The sequence below is a fragment of the Nyctibius grandis genome, chromosome 7 (assembly GCF_013368605.1).
Source record: "Nyctibius grandis isolate bNycGra1 chromosome 7, bNycGra1.pri, whole genome shotgun sequence".
In the NCBI taxonomy this organism is placed as follows: Eukaryota; Metazoa; Chordata; class Aves; order Nyctibiiformes; family Nyctibiidae; genus Nyctibius; species Nyctibius grandis.
In genome coordinates this window covers 7,450,583-7,465,024 of record NC_090664.1, presented here as the reverse complement: position 1 = coordinate 7,465,024, position 14,442 = coordinate 7,450,583, and the positions used below count along the sequence as shown (strand labels likewise).

The following is a 14,442-nucleotide window of genomic DNA, read 5'->3' as shown; positions in this document are numbered from 1 at the left end:
CAGTTTTTATATAGAAAGTATAGAAAAGGAAACATCTTCTTAACCTCTGAAGCTTCTCATCATTGTCAGTAACAGTAGGTATTAGCTGTATATATTACCTATTTCTCATAAGGTCTCAGCAGTTGTAAAAGTCTTATATTTATATTCATAGGGAAGGCTACTACCTTGGATGTTTTCACCCAAGATTTTCTTGCAGATGGCATTTAGAGGTCTTGTTCTTTGGAGAGATCTTGTTTTTTGGAGAAAAAAATAGGTTTTGTTTTAAGGAAAAATTGTGAATAAACATTCATGTCACACTACAGCCATAACACTCAGTTAATGCAAACAGATGTAATTTCAAAACTAGCTTACTTTTTATACATTTTAGCATGTTTGCATAGGTGTGCCCTTCTCTGCCCCTCTCTGCTGGATGGGCCTGGGACCCTGTACTGCAGAGAGCTGGTCTCCTGGACGGACCCCTCAGGCCCAGGTCATGGCTTGTCAGGCAGAACCCTAGGCCTAACACAGCAGAATTGTTCTGTTCTGTTCTATTCTATTCCCTGTGCTCACCATGAGTTGACTAATGATGAGACTGTTATTTGCCTGAAATGCCAGGGTTTTTTTCAGCTCCAAAAACACTTTCAAGGACACAAATCGCAAAGGAAACAGGATTTACAAGTGGAAACAGGATTTTATTTTATTTTTCTGAATCTGTTTCAGAGCCGATGCTCACAAGTACTAACACAATGCCCATGTGTAGCCAGGAGCAGGCTGATATGCTTGAGTGCAGCTTGAAAAAGCATCCCTTGCCATCTGGCAAAAGCAAGTCACAGAGCTACAGAGCAGGAATAGAGGCCAAGCAGTCCCTGCTTCCTGAAGGGTGAGAAAGTGATGAATGAGGATCAGGACCGACCACCCACAAAAGAACTTCTTTTGTGAAAAAGGGTGTGGTACCGTGGGCTATTTTCCAAAGTAGGACACATAGCGATGACAATCACACTTTTTGCCTTCCAAGACTTGCTCTGTCGCTGTGCTTCTTGGGCAGCGATGCATGAAAAGCGCTCTCGTGCCTGCCCGGCGCTTGTGTTGCACGTGGGGAGAGCTGCAAAGGGGCAGCTCGGGATGGTGCAGCGAGCCTGGAGCCCTTCTGAGCACGGGCCGTTTTGCACAGGGAAGAACCCCTGGGGTGATGGAGCCAAGGGAAGAGCAGAGCTCGCTTGTGCTCCAAACCTGCGCTGGGCAAGAGAGCCCGAGAGAGTCAGGGCACGAGTGGTGCCTTGGAGGGGCAAGAGCAGCAGGCGAGAACGGAGCCAAAAGGGCCCTGAGGAGCCCTGACAAGGGGCTGTGCTCAGTGCTACAGAGGACAAGAAGCAACCCCCGGGGGCCATCCTGGGGGCTGCCCTGGGAGTCTAGAGAGCTTCCTCCCTCTGGATGCGGGGCACGAGGGCCACCTGCGTGGAGCATGAGCAGCAGGCGCCTAGCCAAAAGGGCCCAAAGGAGCCCTGGCAAGGGGCCGTGCTCAGTGGTGCAGAGGAAGGCAAAAACCCCCAGGGATACTTGTCTAGGCCACCGTGGGGGGAAAAAAGCCTTCCTCCCCCAGCTGCAGGACACGAGAGGCCATCTTCATGGTGCACAAGCAGCAGGCAGTAACCCAGGCAAAAAGGACCAGAGGAGCCCTGACACTGAAGTGGTGATGCTCAATGCTGCAGAGGAAGGCAAAAAAACCCCGAGGACCAGTGCCAATGTGCCCCGGGGGAAAATTCCTTCCTGACCCCAGTGCTGGCGATTGGCTACTCCCTGAGCATGTGAGCAAGACCTGCCTCCTCGTCCCACAGCCTGGTCACGCCTTCCAGGGGATGCCCAAGCCCTATTCTCCCTCAACCTGCAGCCATCTCAGGGCCTTCCCAGAGTGGCAAAAGGCCCCTGGCCTGATCGATCTCAGGGGCAAGAATCCTTCCCACGCCTGGCAGAGCACCAGTGTGTGCTCCAAAGCACTGGGACCCCTGGCAACATCTCTGCATCCCATTTCTTACGGCTGCTGCCCCTGGCTCCATGGGGGGTGAAGACGGCGAGCTCTGCAGTGCTGCTCAAGAAGGCATTCCCTTGCTCTGGCCACTGCTGTCCAGCTGAAAAAGCCTGAGAGCCTCGGGCACCTCCAGGGGTTGGTGGTTCTTCTCATCTCCTGAGGGGCTCACATCTGATCCCCAAAGGCTGAAGCAGGATTTCCATCCATCAGATGGGCTTTGAACGTGGCCCCGCCAGGAGCTGGCCTTGCAGCAGAGAACCTCCAGCAGCCTCGTACCCCCCTTCTGGTCTTCCTCCCTCAACCCCTCAAAGTAATTCCACTAAATCCTCAAGGACTTCCTCCTCTCGGATGTCTTCGGGCTGCCACTGGGGCAGCTCTGGCAGCAGGACAGGGGAGGATGCCCCCTTTTATAGTGTCCCGGAGCATTGTGACTGCTGCGTTGCCAGGTGGTGGCATTGTGACATGGGGGTGACATGGCCCCCAAGGGGAAGCCCCACCCACTGCAGCCCTGCCCACCGCCCCTCCACCCAGCATCCTTCGGAGGAAGCCTTTGGGGTGCTGGCCCTGAGGCAGTCTCTGTGCCCAGGAGGCCCAGGGGACTGCCCCTGCCCTTGGTAGCCACGCACTGGGCACAGCTGCTGGGTGTCCCTGACACCTCCTCTGCCATTGGGCTCCCAAGGACAAACCTCGTTCTGTTACTCTTCTCTCAGGCCATAGCAGAAACCAAGCCTGCAGCTCAAAGACCACCCCCACTGGGCGTCCCCTCTCTGTGCCAGAGCTAACAGCCATGATGGCCTGCAGCAAGGTGGACCAGGGACTTGATCTGGCTGGACACAAGCCCTCTTCCTGGGGCATAAGGGAGGTGATGTCGGCAGCTGCAGCCTGGGGGAAAGCCAGAGTGTAACAGAGTCAAAGATTGGGATGGACGGTGCCAACATGGAGCGCCACGTAAATCAGACAGGCTTTGAAAAAGAAGGGAGTGGAGGTGACACTGGTGTGGTGGAAAGGTTGGTCATTTTCCGACCTACAACATTTGGATCTGTGCCCAAAGCACAGCCAGGCAGATGACGACTCTTCCAAACTGTAAAAATAGCCCATTGCTGCTATCGCCGTCACATCCCCTTGTCCCACTGAACCCAAGCTGCGCAGCTCCTCTGTTAAACACACCCATTTGCCGTGTTTATATGGGATACAAAACGCGCTTCAGCCCTGGGCTAGAACTTCCACAGCTCATTTGTGACTTTAACCTTTCTGAGAGTTATTTGCCTCCCTCGATTTGTGGAAGGATGTTCAGATCTTATCTAAAACCCTGGCAAGTCTCCTTTTCCTTTAGGATTTAGTATTTGGAGTACTGAAAGTTTGAGAGAGGTACTCTTCTTGTCATTTTGTACTTTGGTGCCAAAATTGGTATGTACCTTCAGACTATGTGAATAAGGGCATTTATACCTCAGACATTCATTTGGTTGTGGTGATGCCAGAGGTGAAAGGGAGAGATTTCTTTTCCTCTGTGTGAACTTTGCAGAGATGTAGACAGCATGTATGATTTCCTCAGCATTCCTTACCAATGCACCAAAGGGCATTTGCTTCTACACTGTCAGAGGAGATTCGGACTTGCCATGAGGAAACATTTCTTTACCGAGAGGGTGGATAAACCCTGGCACAGGCTTCCTGGGGAGGTGGTCGATGCCCCATGCTTGTCAGTGTTGAAGAGGCGTTTGGACATGCTTAACTTTTGGTCAGCCCTGAAGTGGTCGCACAGTTGCAGTAGATGATCATTGTAGGTTCCTTCCAGCTGAACTATTCTATCCTGCTCTATTCTATTCTATTCTATTCTATTCTATTCTATTCTATTCTAATATTCCTGGCGATACCCACGAACACAGTTTGCTACAAGCTGTGGTACATCTCCATATTCCTGAAAGTTGGATTTTGTGCAATGTTGATCTTGAGCAGGGACTTGCAGAGTTCAGGTTGTCACATAGGGCTAGGTTTAATGTAGGAGCTGGCTGGGCATAGAGGGGAGCATAATACACATTCAGTAGATTAAAAAGCACACCTGGTAAAAAAACCCATGTAATTAGTTACTAAACCCTCAGCTTATGTCACTGTGACTGGCCAAGAAGTAGCTGTCTTTGGACTGTCTCCTTGAGGTGTCTCATTGGAGAGAACAGTGAATTTTATATAAACACATAGATTTTCTTAACACTCTTAGGAGACTGATTCTCCCCATGTTTAGGACATTTCTTTAGTGTCTCTAATGAAACACAGTCTTGTTTCTCCTGCTCCTTTGTCCTGCAGATCTTCCTGATAAGTACAGCAGGAAACCTCCTTTGCTGGAAGAGGCAGCAAAAGGGAGAAAGAAGAAACCTTCCTGGATGTGCTCCCTTGATTTAACAGCAGAATACTGAATTAGGAATGCCAGTATCCCTAACTTTTCTGTGTCATCTCCCAGTAAAAATGCTCAGTGAAACAGTTCCCTTACCTCACTGGTGAATTTTTCAGATGAATCAGTAAATCAACTTTACTGATCATAAAAGCCTTTCGTCTCTCCTGTTGTCCTTCTTCTAGGATTTTCTTTGTCCTGCCTGCATAGTAGTTGAGGCAAAAGTTGCAGTAGCTCTGCAGGGAGCTGAGGGGTGAGATGACAGAAGGTCTGTCTTCATAGATGTCCCCGCAGAACACTAACCACAGCTGGTTCAGCGAGGGAACACATTAATGCCCTGTCCATGGCACGTCAGGGGCCCTTAGTGCTTGCCTGAGTGTCTGGAGAGGGGTAAGAAGTACTTCTGTCTGGACCAAGCTGTGTACCAGACACTGTTTCCACCCTGGTGCCTCTGCAAAGCCACAGCATCCCCTTGTGAGGCAAGGACAGCTGGGAGAAACAGCAATGTCTCAGTTTTCATCCTCATCCACACTCACCTGCATTGTCTTGTAGTGCTGAGGCCAAACTGGCCTACTCCAGCACCAGCACTGCCCCGTGAACCAGGGCTGTTTCAGTGATGGACCAGCCTTTGTGCAAAGGTGGTAGGGAGCCATGGCTGGGTCCTTTTCCAGAAGCAGTGGCAGCAGCAGGGCAGGGGATTGCCACCAGCTCGGGGGCAGATGTGAAAGCTGAGCAGCTTGTATGGGTTTTCCCCCTTACAGTTTCCTGTTTTCTTTCCCCACTGCTTTTTCCTTTCCCTCCAGTACTAAGTGCCAACAGTGACCGCTCAAATCCCATTTGCAGATGTGGCTGCTCAGCTGACTGTGTTCTTAATTTATATCAGAGGCAAATTGTTTCCCAACAGGTGTTCATGAGTAAAAACCATGCTATTCACTCAGTGACTGTAGTGATGGCATTAAAAATGACATTTCAGTGGCTTTTTTGAAGGGACCTGCCTTTTGCATGAACAGAAATGTTTATATCTATCTGCTTTAAAATGCTTGAAAAGAAAAGGATATCAGTTTTTTGCCTTGTCTTGTTCTGTTTTCTGATCATAGTGGAACTGCAATGTAATAACAGGAGTGTTTGTTGCTATAAAAACTTCTAGTAGTTTGAAATACTCAAGATGACTATAAAGTAAGCATTGTTAGCAATAATTTCCTTCTTATTGCAATGGGAGAAAAACTGTTGCAAATCAGTATATTCCTAGGGAAGTCAGTGGAAACAGGAAAATTCCAGCTAAAATTTTGACTGTAGTGTACAATAATTCTTGTGGGATGTGGTGATGCATCCCCTGGCTTCAAGCTCACGTGAAATGTTCGTCATGATCGATTAACTGAGGGCACACTACTCAGTAAATTTCTCCTCTTCAGATTGTCCATGAGATAGAAGCTCTTGGCACTGTCTAGACTGTTAGTTCAAGTGATCATCCACTAAAATAACTGGGTTTTGATGGGCTCTCTTGTTGACCTCACCCAGTGGACGCATGACACATCTTAGGGTCAGTTCAAAGGGCAGAACTTGTGGCAGGATTTGGTGTTCCTGTGGTTTCTTGACTCATGGATAAATGGTTTAAACTGTAGCAAATCCGGCATGTTTGTTCACCTACCCTCCTGTATATGTGCCTCCACTTCCAAACCAGTCTTTCACGCATTACCTATGTCTGCTTATAGGAGCATCCATCACTGCTAATACAAAATAATAGCTTCTAGTGTAGTGGCTCAAGCTATTAATCTAATTGGAGTTGTGCGGAGTGTAGTAGGCTGCTTTTCTGTTACACATGGAGCGGGGGCAAGAGGGATGGGGAAATGAACAATTCTTGTTCTTTCATATAAGCATTGTACAAGTTGCATTGTTCTCTGAAGCCTGTTAGTTGGTTACTATAAATGTGTTTGCAGATATCCTCAAATCCTGCCCCATTTTCATACAATATCTGTAGATAAACCTAAGGTGCATCAGATCCAACCTACAGGGTTTTACCAAAAACTTAGATTACAAGCGTTACACTCCCTTCTGCTTAGCTGTCCTGGTTTGGACTAGAACAGAACCAATTTTCCTTTCAGTGATTTTTCCTTTCAGTTAAGTTTCTTCGAAGTAGCTGCACTTTCTGAAGCCAACTACATGTTTTTCAGACAGTGTCCACTTCTAGGATTGATAACACTTGAAGATCATAGTTATTACTAAGGTAACAGTAGAAATGTTATGCAGAAAGGCTCTTACTTATTCTTATAGAAACCAAGGTCACTACTAAGTTTCTTATGGTCCACAAGTGAAGGGCCATAAAAGAGTCACTCTTGTGGGGAGGAGCGGACAGGACAGGTGACCCAAAATTGACCGATGAAGTATTCCATCCCATACACGTCATTCTCAGTATAAAGCTGAGCGATCACAAGGGTCACACTTTCTTCTTCTATGGCTGACGTCCACAGACGACTGTGGCTGTTTCTCCTGCCTTTGATCCCAATCCATGCATTCCTGAACCCAGTTCCCATCTGCCAGAGTCCAGTCCAGGACTTCCCGGGGCCTGCCCTGCAGCACCAGTGGTGATGTGATTGTCATCAGGGGAGCTCGATCTTGGTTTTGTATATATTTAATTATTTCGATTATTACTATTATACTCTTTTTCATTGTTATTGTTTATTAAAACTGTTTTATCTTTCCAACTCATAAGTCTCTCTCCCTTTTCTCTTTTCCTTCCCTGCTTCTGGGGGAAGGAAAGGGTTAATAGAAAGCATCTGTTGTCTCTTTAATAGCCAGCCCAGCTTTAAACCTTGACATTAGCAGAATTCTCTGAAAATGCAGATATCAGTTAAAGGTGTGTGTCCCTCAGGAAGGGCATAGGGTGGTATGAGGTTGGCAGCTCTTAACTGTGGTGCTGCAAGGAGAACCGGAGGACTAGTGCTGGGTGAGATCTTCGTGGCAGTCTACACTCATTTTTCATTTGCAGTTTTCTACTAAGTGGCAGCTCAGGCATTCATTCTTTCACCTGTGATGACCATTATATCTTAAGCAAATCAAGGCATAATGTTGACGTAGGGCAGGTGTTTATACCAAGCAGCTAGAGGGAGTCCTGACCTCTCTCAAGGATCAAAAGAAGAGATGTATCAAAGAAAGAATAAGAGGAAATACTGTGTGGATGCCATCCTAGCCAAATCTGAGGTTTGCGTGGCTGCTGTTCTGTAAGATGCTGTGTTGCATGTCCCGCTGGCCAGAGCAAACAGAGTGGCTAATGCACTCTTAGTCTCCTTGCTAAACCAGTGTTTGAACGACACACAGATAGTCTCTCCTTACGATGCTACTTGTGTAACTATTCCAGTCTACACTGGCACTGTCCAAATACATATTCTCTGCTTTCACTGCCTTGATGATAGCCATGCTTTTAAAAAATTATTATTTATTTTCCCTAAATTAAAAAAAAAGAAATTCATGCCTTAGCAGCATCAAGATTAGAAACTTGTAATACTTACATCACTCCATGTGTGAAGCTCCTGAGAATCATAACCTATTGAAGCCCACAAAAACCCTATGAGATAAGGATTCTCATTTTTATTCGCATTTTACATGTGGAGAAACTGGGGTGAATGTTATAGTCCAGGTCAGACAAGAAGATAGTGAGAAATCTGGGTACGGAACTCTAGAGTCTTGAGAAGGAGTCTTCTCCCCATCACTTTGAGTGACTAAAGCCTGAAGAAATTAAATGTCATGGATCCCCTTTATCAACTCTTGTATGAAGATGATAAACAGCACTGTCAGTATTCTGGATAAATCCCCTTAAAACTATTAGCCAAGTCATCTCTGCTGGCAACAACTTCAGTAAAATTCCAGTTAACAGTAAACATTCCCCCATGCTGAGCAATGGAAAAATCCAATAACAGTTTGGCTGAATCCATGCTGAGTACAGAAAATGGAATTAATCTGAAAAGTGAATGTGTCTCAAAGAACAGTAACTCACCTGGATATTTTTCAAGCTTTTATTGCATGTCAATCTAGTCTAGTTGCGAACAGGAAAGATTATGACTATGCAGAAATCTGGATGTGCATTTCTGAAGTTTATGACATCCATAGTTTTTTGTTTCCCAAAAGTATGATTAATCACTCAAGGAGTTTAACAAGATGAGAGTGTGACTGTTCTAGCATTTAATGTTAGCTAGCTCACACAGGGGAATCTTTTTCACTTCTTAGGATTCATGCTGAGAGCAATTACTTTTCTTTTAAAGTGCTTATCATGCTAATTGACTTATTACTTGGATATTTTGCAAATAATAACTAAGCGTAAGATGAATACATTTTGGTCATAGTCATGTTTACTTTTTTATTCTACCTATGTAAAGATGTAAGAAAGCAAGACATAGATTCAAAGAAACAGAGTCAAGAAGTCGAGGATAGTCAGATTAATCTGTAGCCCACTTGTGACTTTCACAATGGTCTTTAGTTTACTGGAAAAATCACACGAAACCCCTCAGAGCCACCTATTCCTGAATGCTGGGAAACATGATCTCAATCTGGATTTATTGCCTTAAAATCACCTTGTTCAATGATATTTTGAAATCAGTGAGGTGTTTAGCTATCTACACATAGATAGGTAAGTATAAAGTTGCTTCTTCATTTAGACTTTTGGCACTTTCATCTTCTGTCTAAACTGTTGTTTCCTAACCTTGAGAACGTTCCTTGGGATTCACCTGTGTTGGTGTAGTCTTCTGGGATGTCCAAACAAGAGCATAATTTCAAGATCAAGTATTCCAAAGTGCTTAATTGCCCAAATTTCAATTTTGGAGATGTCTATGTTTCATTCTAGAGTTTTACTTCTATATTTATTATTTATAATTTTCACATCTTTTTTTTCCCTGAACCTTTTCCTAACCCTCTGTGATTACCCATTAACCCAAAAGAGAGTCCTGGCTCTCAGGCTGAGAAACACTCCTTTGCACAGACAGGCTGTGCCAAGTGGGATGGACGCAGCTTCTGAGGAATTAATTTCTTGTCCACCAGCAAGTGAATGCTAGGCATAATAACCATCATTGTTCTTCCTTTGTCACCACCAGCCATCAAACCTCAGCTTCGTCACCTCGGGAGGCCCACTCACAGCTCAGGAGACTATTTCCCAGCCTTCCACAAGAAATCAGAGGAACATCTGGTGAGAAGTAAGCTGCTTGACCAGAGGGGCAGGATGAAGAAGATCCAACATATTTCCCAGAGCTGGAATAAGAAATAGCAGAAGTGGTAAAGAGGCATCTTCTGGAATGATGCTCCTCACTGGCGGACGGAGGACATTGTGTAACTATTGCACAGGCCATACTGTGTTGTACAGCAGCTGCAATTGTAGATAAAAGCAAGTGTATCATTTAGCTAAACAATATAATGGCCATTTTGTTAGAAATGTTCTCAGTAGCCACCTTATTATTGCAGCATACACCCACTTAGTACTAAAATATTGTGCTGTAACCTTAAAACAAGTAGTTGTATACCACTGGCTTCTGTCAAATTAAGGAAGGCAATGCTTCCCTAGATTGTTGGGCTCCTTATGGTGTTCTCAGTTGACGTTCTGCCTACCACAGGTAAGACAACAACTCCTATTTTAGACAGCATGGGAAAGTTTCTTCTTGCCTAGCTGTACTGAGAATAAATATCTTCCTGTCGTAGTGTGATAGATACTCAGGAGGATGAAGGTAGGAAGCTGGAGTACAAAGAGTCCTCTCATTTCACTCATTGGAAAAAGAAGACATAACACAGCATTAAAACTGTTCTTTGCACGAGCTCTGATGAATGTTAAATAACACTGATTGTCTTTTGTGGCATTAATTTAGTTGAGTTTGATACCATGTGTTCTTTTGGGGCACAGAGTGTCTTAAGGGCCTGAGTTTCACAGCTGAACATACCTCCTCTGAAAACATTCCTGTTGCCCCCAGATTGTACACCATAAGAAACAGTGGCAAATAACTCTCTGCCCTCTTTCTCCAGGCCCCTGGTGATTTGCGTACCACCTCAGCTCTTGCTTTCCAGGCCAGTGAACTCAATCCTGTTTGTACTCTCCTCACAAGCAAACCTACTCAACTTTTTATCTTCCTTGCTGCTCTTCTCTGTATCTTTTTTTCTTTTTAATCTCTTTTTGAAAGGAGAGAATGAGCACTGAACACAGTACTCAAGATGCAACTATACCAGGAATGTATAAAATAATGTAATGACACTTTCTGTTTCATCATCCGTGCCTTTCTGAATAGTCGTACTTTCCTTTTTGAACCTCCTAGAGCATCAAGTAACTGTTTCTGTAGAATTATCTATAATAAATCCTAATTAATTTATAGCCCAAACGCACATATGCAGCTGGGGAGTTGGGGTTGCCTCTCCCTAAATGCATTGTTCTGCTCTTACCAACACCGGATTGGTGGTTTTGCCCATTATACTGAAGTAAGCTCCCGCTGCTGCTTTTTTTTTTTTTTTAACTTTACATCCTTCATTTCTGGTCCCTGCTTGTTTTGTTCTTCCATCAACATCTTTTCCAAATCACATCTTTTGGATAAGCACATCAAATAGCAGCGAGGACAGTCCTCCTTTACTATGAATGCTGACCATTTCATCCTACTCTATTTTTTTTCTTTCCGCCATTGTTAACCAGTTATTTTCCCATCTTAAGATCCTATGTTACCATCTTCCTTCAATCCATGACAGCTCAGCAGCTTTGACAGCCTTTGGAGCAGGACCTTGTCAAAATAGAGAAGTCTCAAAAATCTGTGAGGCAAAATTTTTTCTACAAAAACTAGGCTGACCCCTCTCTGTTATAAGTATCCCTGCTACCTACCAATTCTATTATTTATGTTTTCTGAAAGTTCACTCACTGCTAATTCACATTCTGTTATGCACTATGGGTTTGTAACTATGTCCAACATCAGAACTGCACCAGCCACAGTATGTAGCACTTCTGTGTGACAGTCACATTAAAAGGTTTATGTCGTAGGGGCAAAAGGGTTCTGGGACAGGAATTAGCAGGGCTCATTCGGAGAGCTTTAAACTAGATTCAAAGGGGGATGGGGTAGTAGCTGGGCTTGCACCACTGGGGCAACGCTGTAGTGTTGAGGTAGACCAGGAGGCCCCCCATCCCCCTGGGGTGAAATCGGTGTGCTCAGCTTGCTCCCTGAAATGCCTGTACACCAATGCACGCAGCACGGGGAATAAACAGGAGGAGTTAGAAATCTGTGTTCGGTCAGGGGGCTATGATCTAGTGGCAATTACAGAGACTTGGTGGGATGCCTCGCATGACTGGAATGTGGTCATGGATGGCTATGTCCTGTTCAGGAAAGACAGGCCACTAAGGAGAGGTGGTGGAGTTGCTCTTTATGTGAGTGAGCAGCTAGAATGTATTGAGTTCTATGCAGGGGCGGATCAGGAGCGAGTTGAGAGTTTGTGGGTGCGAATTAAGGGGCAGGCTGGCAGGGGTGATACTGTTGTGGGTGTCTATTACAGGCCACTGGATCAAGATGAGGAGGGTGATGAGGCCTTCTACAGGCAGCTGAGAGCAGTCTCGCAATTACAGGGCCTGGTTGTCATGGGGGATTTCAACTACCCTGATATTTGCTGGAAGGCCTACTCAGCCAGCCATCCTCAGTCCAGGAGGTTCCTCCAGTGCATTGATGATAACTTTCTGATGCAAATGGTGGATGAGCCAACTAGGAGAGGAGCGCTGCTGGATCTTATCCTCACTAACAAGGAGGGTGTGGTTGAAGAGGTGAAGGTTGAGGGCAGCCTTGGTTGTAGCGACCATGAGATGGTAGAGTTCAGGATCTCATGTGGCAGGACCAGAATAGCTAGCAGAATCACAACCCTGGACTTCAGGAGGGCCAACTTTGGCCTTTTCAAGCAATTGCTAGGGGAAATCCCATGGGAGAGGGTACTAGAAGGTAAGGGGGCCCAAGATAGTTGGTTAGCATTCAAGGACTGCTTCTTCCGAGCTCAAGATCAGAGCATCCCAACAGGTAGGAAGTCAAGGAAGGGTACCAGGAGACCTGCATGGTTAAACAGGGAACTGCTGGGCAAACTCAAGTGGAAGAAGAGGGTGTACAGATCATGGAAGGAGGGGCTGGTCACTTGGGAGGAATATAAGTCTGTTGTCAGAGGATGTAGGGAGGCAACTAGGAAAGCTAAGGCCTCCTTGGAATTAAACCTTGCAAGAGAGGTCAAGGACAACAGAAAGGGCTTCTTCAAATACATTGCAGGTAAAGCCAACACTAGAGGCAATGTAGGCCCACTGATGAATGAGGTGGGGGTCCTGGAGACAGAGGATAAAAAGAAGGCGGAGTTACTGAATGCCTTCTTTGCCTCTGTCTATACTGTTGGAGGCTGTCCTGAGGAGCCCCGGACCCCTGAGGCCTCAGAAGAAGTCAGGATAGAGGAGGAATCTGTCTTGGTTGATGAGGGCTGGGTCAGGGACCAATTAAGCAACCTGGACGTCCATAAATCCATGGGCCCTGATGGGATGCACCCGCGGGTGCTGAGGGAGCTGGCGGAAGTCATTGCTAGGCCACTCTCCATCATCTTTGCTAAGTCGTGGGCAACGGGAGAGGTGCCTGAGGACTGGAGGAAAGCGAATGTCACTCCAGTCTTCAAAAAGGGCAAGAAGGAGGACCCAGGTAACTATAGACCGGTCAGCCTCACCTCCATCCCCGGAAAGGTGATGGAACAACTTGTCCTTGGTGCTGTCTCTAGGCACATCAAGGATAGGGGCATCATTAGGGGCACTCAGCATGGCTTCACCAACGGGAAGTCATGCTCAACCAACTTGATAGCCTTTTATGAGGATGTAACCCGGTGGATAGATGATGGTAAAGCTGTGGATGTGGTCTATCTCGATTTCAGTAAAGCGTTTGACACGGTCTCCCACAGCATCCTCGCAGCTAAACTGGGGAAGTGTGGTCTGGATGATCGGGTAGTGAGGTGGATTGTGAACTGGCTGAAGGAAAGAAGCCAGAGAGTGGTGGTCAATGGGACAGAGTCCAGTTGGAGGTCTGTGTCTAGCGGAGTCCCACAAGGGTCGGTACTGGGACCAGTTCTATTCAATATATTCATTAATGACTTGGATGAGGGATTAGAGTGCGCTGTCAGCAAGTTCGCTGATGACACAAAACTGGGAGGAGTGGCTGACACGCCGGAAGGCTGCGCAGCCATTCAGAGAGACCTGGACAGGCTGGAGAGTTGGGCGGGGAGAAATTTAATGAAATATAACAAGGGCAAGTGTAGAGTCCTGCATCTGGGCAAGAACAACCCCATGTACCAGTACGAGTTGGGGACAGACCTGTTGGAGAGCAGCGTAGGGGAAAGGGACGTGGGGGTCCTAGTGGACAACAGGATGACCATGAGCCAGCAATGTGCCCTTGTGGCCAAGAAGGCCAATGGCATCCTGGGGTGGATTAGAAGGGGTGTGGTCAGCAGGTCGAGAGAGGTTCTCCTCCCCCTCTACTCTGCCCTGGTGAGGCCGCATCTGGAGTATTGTGTCCAGTTCTGGGCCCCTCAGTTCAAGAAGGACAGGGAACTGCTAGAGAGAGTCCAGCGCAGAGCCACGAAGATGATTAAGGGAGTGGAACATCTCCCTTATGAGGAGAGGCTGAGGGAGCTGGGTCTCTTTAGCTTGGAGAAGAGGAGACTGAGGGGTGACCTCATTAATGCTTATAAATATGTAAAGGGCAAGTGTCATGAGGATGGAGCCAGGCTCTTCTCAGTGACATCCCTTGACAGGACAAGGGGCAATGGGTGCAAGCTGGAACACAGGAGGTTCCACTTAAATATGAGGAAAAACTTCTTTACGGTGAGGGTGACCAAACACTGGAACGGGCTGCCCAGAGAGGTTGTGGAGTCTCCTTCTCTGGAGACATTCAAAACCCGCCTGGACGCGTTCCTGCGTGATATGGTCTAGGCAATCCTGCCCCGGCAGGGGGATTGGACTAGATGATCTTTCGAGGTCCCTTCCAATCCCTAACATTCTGTGATTCTGTGATTCTGTAAAATCATGTCTGGTTGTTGCATGGAA

General features: G+C 46.5%; 1 protein-coding gene across 2 annotated transcripts in view; it reads left to right on the top strand.

Moving 5' to 3' along the window:
• PDE1C (phosphodiesterase 1C) overlaps nt 1-9,639 on the top strand; it is a 414,729-nt gene extending 405,090 nt beyond the window's left edge. For both annotated transcript variants that reach the window (XM_068404897.1, XM_068404898.1), the window contains one exon: nt 9,470-9,639. In XM_068404897.1, coding sequence (XP_068260998.1) covers nt 9,470-9,639 — 170 coding nt within the window. The remainder of the gene's footprint in view (nt 1-9,469) is intronic.
• The last annotated feature ends 4,803 nt before the right edge of the window (nt 9,640-14,442 follow it).